Raw genomic sequence first — 6,871 nt, forward strand, 5'->3', positions numbered from 1 at the left:
CTCTTGTTATGAACTGATACTATAAATAAAATTGAATTGTCTATTTAGTCTGCGGTCAAATTTCCTCAAAAAGTTCTCCTGCAACGCAGATGAGTAAAATGTAAAGCACATTTTGTGAGAGACAGGGTTGGAGAGAGCATGATAAAGAGACACAAACAGAGACAGATCTGGAGACAAACAAAGAGATACCTGGCTCTTTTCCACTAATCAAACAAAAACAATACACCCAAACAGACATTAATGACTTCAAAGTGTAAGTGTGACTATCGACACAGACACACACACAAACAGTTAGCGAACCCGCTATCAACAGTGCAGCAGTTCAAAGTCCTATTAGCAATGCTTTTTCATCCTCTTTTTGCTTTATTCAACGAGACGCGCCAATTAAGAGCCAGGGATTCTAATTGAAGCTAACCGCCGCTAACGTTAGCACGGCTGGCACCCACAACAAAGTCAACACGTGTAAACACACACACACACACACACACACACACACACACACACACACACACACAGCAGAAATAAATATCTGGATAAGAAAACTTGGTGTGTGTGTGTGTGTGTGTGTGTGCGCGCTTTTCTTCAGGGACGGGTATGGTGATCCTGATTTGGAAATCTGTCTAGGAACATGCAAATGTATGCAAATACCACCACAGTGTGTGTGTTGTGTGTGTGTGTGTGTGTGTGTGTGTGTGTGTGTGTGTGGGTTTGCTTAAACACATGCTAACTACTGTGCATTTTGTATGCGTTTATACGCTTCTATGCAATCCAATCTTTGTTGTGTCTGTGTGTGTCGGTGGTGTTGTGTGTGTGGTGTGTGTGGTGTTGTGTGTGTGTGTGTGTGTGTGTGAGAGTGGTACAGACTTAGCATTGTGCATCAGTTGGTTTTCACATTCATATGTGATGTCTATGTGTGTGTGTTTGTGCGTGTGTGTTTGTGTGTTTATGTCTCATTTCCTTATACTCTTGAATGCATTTTTGAGGAGCACTGCTCTATGTGTGTGTGTGTATGTGTGTGTGTGTGTGTGTGTCTAGCCCATATGCCATATGTTTGCCATAAAGAGTGTGAGTAATTGCCAAAGTGCTTCACAGCTATGTATGTGTGTGTGTATGTGTGCGTGTGTGTGTGTGTGTGTGTGTGTGTGTGTGTGTTGATCTATAGGCGCCTGGTTGTTTTAGAGGATGTGTGTGTGTGCAAATTAGAGAAACACAGGGAGAGTTATTTGATTTGTTTCCTGTTTTGCAGAATAAATAAAAGCAGGCAGAGAGATAAAAATGAGACAAAGAGGAGAGCAGATGGTGAGAAAATAAACGGATGAAATGGCGGGAGGAAGAGAGAAAGGTGGAGCGGAGACGGAGAAACAGACGGAGGAAGAGAAGGAGATGCAGATGAGAACAAATGAAACACAAGAGGAGAAATCAGGATGAAAGCAGTGAAGATGAAATGAGAGTCAGCTTGTGTTCATGCCTCAGCTCCGTGTTATTTTCCCATCATGCCTCTCTCTGTAAAATCATTGCTCCGAGGCAGCGGGATGCTGTTCCCGCTGACCTTTGACCTCCCAACATCACGGCACATGTACTCTAAAATTGTACCTTGAGTATTCCCACTGTATGCCACTTTAGACTCCTACATCGCAGAGGAAAACATTACTTTTTGAAGTATATTTGACTCCACCACGTTTATTTGATAACTTTCGTCAAGCCGCAGAAATATTGAGCCGACTTTGGGCTCAAATCCCCCCCCCCCCTTCATTTTTTAAAAATGATTATAAAGATTATCTCGCCAGATTTCCCTGTGCTGGGAGGTATGTTATAAATACGGGGTTGCAGAATAGGAGGAAAATATGCGTAAACGTTATTAGGTGCAATCAATAAACAGATATTAGCGTACTCAGTATTCAGTAATAACAAACTGCTTGTTGAATTCCAAACAAATGAAAGAATTATTTTTTTCCCACATTCTTTTATTGAACAAATTGAACATCGACTTGGATGTAAAAGGCGAAAAAGAACGACATTTTAAACAATATTAAAGTGCAGTTTTCTAAAATCTCCGAGCGGCTTTCGAGATGCGTTTATCGCAGCGGATGATACCGCGATAACGATACAAATTATATTATATATATTATATAATAGGATATTATATTGTGCAAACCTAGTAAGGAGTGTTTCTTACATGAGTTCATTCTGGCCGCCCGCTTTTAAATCACAAATATTCAAAATGTTCAATATTTACGATCTGACATATCCTTCAGACCCAGACAAGTTGCCGCGTGTAAAGACAAAAAAAAATCTAGTTTCTAAACGGGAAAACAGAGCAGGTTTGTGAGTGTTGCTGTAAGTGGAGAATCTCCACCAGGGTTTGTGTGTGTGCGCATGTGTGCGTGTGTGTGTGTGTGTGTGTGTGTGTGTGCGTGTGTGTGTGTGTGTGTGTGCTCTCACCAGGTGTGTGTCCAGGTACACCCTCAGGCTGTCCAGGTCCTGTCTGGGCTGCGTCCAGTTGTCGGTGCTGTCCAGCGCCTCCTGCAGCCAGGAGATGAACCCGTCCAACTGTTGCAACGAAACACTGGGGACGAGAGAGAGAGAGAGAGAGAGAGGCAGAGAGACGATTTACAGAAGAAGAAGACGACAATATTACAGCATGAATAAACATGCTGGAGTCACATCAAATCACAACACACACATACACAGACACACACACACACATTTAAAACACTGCAGAGGATGGAGAGAATGGCAGAAAGAGTATAACATGAAATAGAGTTGGCGAGTCGAGGGAAAAACAAAAAAAACAGGGTAGGAAAGAAATCAAACAGGTAATGGCATTCCACAGGGAGAGAGAAGAAGGGGGGGGGGGAAGCAACAGATTGGAAGGAGGAGAGGATAAGAAAAGGATAAAAAACAGTGGAGAGGAGAGGAGAGGAGAGGGGGAGCGGCTGGACGGTGATGAATTAATTCAAGGACAGAATGAGAACAAAAACGAGACCCGCAGGACGTAACAGGTAAACACACATTAGGGTAAATACAGAGGGATGAGGGAGGACAAAGACAGAGCCAGGGACAGGGGGAGGGAAAGAAAGGAGGAGAGTGAAACATGGTGAAAAGTGGACACACACAAAAAAAAGGGAGAGAGAGAGTGGAGGGGACGAATGAAAAAGGAGGAAAAATAGATGATGAAAGACGAGAGTCAAAGAAAAAAACACACAGACAAATCCAGAAAAGAAATGAAGAAATACAAATACAAAAAAGGAAAAGTAAGAAATGTCAGGTGTAGGGGTGGGAATCAATATGATTACGATTTTAAACATATTGCAATAGATGCGATAGAAAAAGGGACAAAATAAGAGGAAAAGCAGCTTCTTAAAAAGAGGATGAGATAGGAGGATAAACATGGAGGAAAAAGGAAAACAAGGCTGAAAAATAGATGATGAAAGACGAGAGTCGAAGAAAAAACACCCAGACAAATCCAGAAAAGAATTAAAGAAATACAAATACAAAAAAGAAAGTAAGAAATGTAGGGTATGGGGGGGGGGGGGGGGGGATCAGCCGATGCCCCCCGATACTTGTGCCACGATACAATATTATTGCGATTTTAAACATATTGCTATGTATGCGATATAAAAGGCCAAAATAAGAGGAAAAGCAGCAACTTGAAAGAGGATGAGAGAGGAGGAAAAACATGGAGGAAAAAGGAAAACAAGGCTGAAAAATAGATGATGAAAGACGAGAGTCAAAGAAAAAACAAACAAGGGACAGTTAGAGACATGGACAGGGGAAAATGTTGGCAACAGACAAATCCAAAAACAAATGGAAAAGAGGAGGAAAAGAGAGGTGATGAGAGGTGAAAAAAGAATAGCAGCTACTTAAAAAGAGAGAAATGAGATCGGAGGTAAGATAGAAAAAGAAAACAAAAGATATGCACGCAAGAGAAAGAGATGGACAATGGAAATAAAGGTGGAGAGAAAACAAGAGAGAGAAAATAAGAAGCATAAGAGAGAAAGACATCTATTTGAATGGTTTTAATGTGTGATGTGTTTATGAATCTTATGCAAACTGCTTTGGCTTGGACATGTTTTTGGTTTTTTTTAATGTATGTCAATAAAGCAAATCAGCTGAAATGAAAGGTGGAGACAGACAGAGATATAAAAGAGAGAAAGAGATGAAGATGAGAGAGATACAAAGAGAGATAGATAGAGTGGTGTAAATGACAGCAGAGAGTTGGACATGAACGTCTCCATCGCTGGCAGGTTGCCCTTCGTAAGAGCACACAGACGGACGGATGGACGGAGGACATGAAGAAGAGAGGGAAAACAACGGGGGGGGGGGGGGGGGGGGGGGGGGGGGGGGGGGGGTATAGAGTGCTCGTTGCTCGGTGGACAGTTACTGCCATCTAGTGGCCGAGAGGGGGACTTTTAGAGCTAAAAACTGACTCATTGTGACAGTTTGTCTTTGATGGTTTTGTTTTTAAATGGTCAAGGGGTGCCAGGTCTCTCCTGACACCGAAGATAGTCTTAGTCCAGTTAAAGGTGTATATTTGTTGTGTTTTTTTTTTTTTAGGATAAAGATCAAAACCACACAAGCGTGCACATATGAAAATGCACACCCTAAAACAAACGAAAAGATAAAACCCAGCAGAACCACACACACAATTCAATACTCCAATTCCAATCAAATGTTCATGTATTTAAACAGAAAAACGTTAAGTAAAACACTCGGAAAAGTCCCACTAAATAATTGCATTGTCCGATAATGCCAAAAATAAGAAAGTCCACAAAAATCCAACGAAAAACTCCACCTCTGGTTTTCTTATAGCTGAGTTTGTGGAGTAGAACAGGAACAAATCATTTGGTCTCATGGCGGAAAGTAACGACATTTCATGTAAAGTAAAAATTAAAACGTACAGACTTTTAGTCTAATCACTAGGGGGGAGGAGGAAGTAGGGCAGAGAGGACAATACATACACACACACACACACAGATATACACACACACAGATATACATACATACAGACAGACAGACAGACAGACATACATACATATACATACACACACACCCACACCCACACACCACCACAAACTCACACACAGAAATACACACACAGACATACTACTACAAAATCCATGCAACATCCCACACGATGCATACATACTACATACCACAACACACACACACAACACCACACAACACACACACACATATACATACATACATACATACAACACACACCACAGATATACACCACACCATACATTATACATACATACATACCACCACACACACACCCACACCCAACACCACACACACACACAGATATCCACACACACACATAATACACACACACACACACACACAACACACACACACACACATACTTCCCTCCCCCCCCCGGATTAAATTTCACACCTGGTCACTTTAACACTGGACTCAACACTGACACTTTAATAATAATTTACGGTCTTTTCTTTGTTTAATTGACGACTGTTCTTATTGTTGTTGTTGTTATTATTATTATTGTTGTTATTTTGTCGTCTTTATACTGTCTTTTTTATCTATTTTTTATTTATTTTTTTCTTGCTAAAACTGCTGCTGGAACTTTTAATTTCCTCGCGGGAGTCATCCCAAAAGGATCAATAAAGAGAAGTCTAAGTCTAAGTCTAAGTCTAATCAGTCAGTCAGTCAGTCAGTCAGTCAGTCAGTCAGTCAGTCAGTCAGTCAGTCAGTCCGAAATCCAGTCCAGGGTTTAGAGGGAGTAATGGTGGACGTCCGGTGGCAGTGAACAGCTGAGAGTTGGGAGCGGATCCGCAACTGAAACTCACTGATGTGACTCAAAGGGAGTCAGCAACAGAAGGTAAATCATCTTTATGTTCCTGTTTACTAAGAGCTAAATACTAAAATAAATGCGAGGAGATCGGGAGAATCCAGCACCTGATCCAGTATTGATTTGAGCCCACTTCACTCCTGAAGAGGAGCAGAGGAGACGGCTTAAAGAGGGGAGCTGAAAGCTTCAGTCGTGGAGGAGAGATGGAGGGGAAGAAGGAAATAAAAGGGGAAGGGAAATGTCAATTCTTGAAAGCGAGGTGAAGGTCAAAGGAGGCGTTAACGCTCCAAGAGAGAGGAGATCAGAGGAGGAGAAGAAGAAAGAAGTGTTTCAAGTCATTTTAGAGACATAACACAAAAGGATAAAGACTGGAGATGTGTAACGGGAGCAGGAGGTCGTGTGTCTGCACGCACACAGCCTGTTAAATTCCTCATGTGAGGAACTAACTGAGGAGACAACCCGTGTTTCTCACAGCACCTTATGCCCGCTCTGGTTTTAGTCCGCTCTGATTGGTCGGCACATCCGGGTCTCCAGATGTGTCCGTCATTGCAGCCGGAGACCGACCGTGACGGAGCGTAGCAGCACTTTCTAACTGGGAAAATTCCCCATAAATAATAACAATAATACGTTTATTTTATTTTGCACTTTAACCCTCGTGTGTTGCGTTCCCGCCAACCTGCAAATTTTAGTTTGTCCGAGTCAAAATTTAATGTCGTCTTTTTTTGACACTTTTGTCTTTTCCCCGATGTTTTGTCGCTTTTTCAACATTTGTCGACTTTTTCAGAGCCTTTTGAAATTTTCGTGGGTTTTCTCCAAATTTTTAAAGCTTTTTTTTTGGTCACTTTTTTCACATATTTGTCACTTTTTTTCACATTCGTTCACATTTTATTCACTTTTATTGACATTTGTCTTTGACATTTTTTGACATTTGTCCCACACAAGAACTTCTTTTATCAGAAATTATTTTTTGTCTCCAAATACTATCAAATTGACAAAAAACACCCAAATTCAAGGGAAGTAGTGAACTGATTATTTATTTAACTTGTGAGGAGC

The 6,871-nt window shown here is 41.4% G+C and overlaps 1 protein-coding gene across 1 annotated transcript in view; it reads right to left on the minus strand.

The window, feature by feature from the left end:
* Positions 1 to 6,871, minus strand: part of LOC116686301 (A-kinase anchor protein 6) — a 123,142-nt gene that overhangs the window by 50,462 nt on the left and 65,809 nt on the right. Inside the window, exon 20 of the mRNA XM_032511276.1 lies at positions 2,443 to 2,566. Within this exon, the coding sequence (XP_032367167.1) occupies positions 2,443 to 2,566 (124 nt within the window). The remainder of the gene's footprint in view (positions 1 to 2,442; positions 2,567 to 6,871) is intronic.

The sequence above is a fragment of the Etheostoma spectabile genome, unplaced genomic scaffold (assembly GCF_008692095.1).
Source record: "Etheostoma spectabile isolate EspeVRDwgs_2016 unplaced genomic scaffold, UIUC_Espe_1.0 scaffold351, whole genome shotgun sequence".
Lineage (NCBI taxonomy): Eukaryota > Metazoa > Chordata > Actinopteri > Perciformes > Percidae > Etheostoma > Etheostoma spectabile.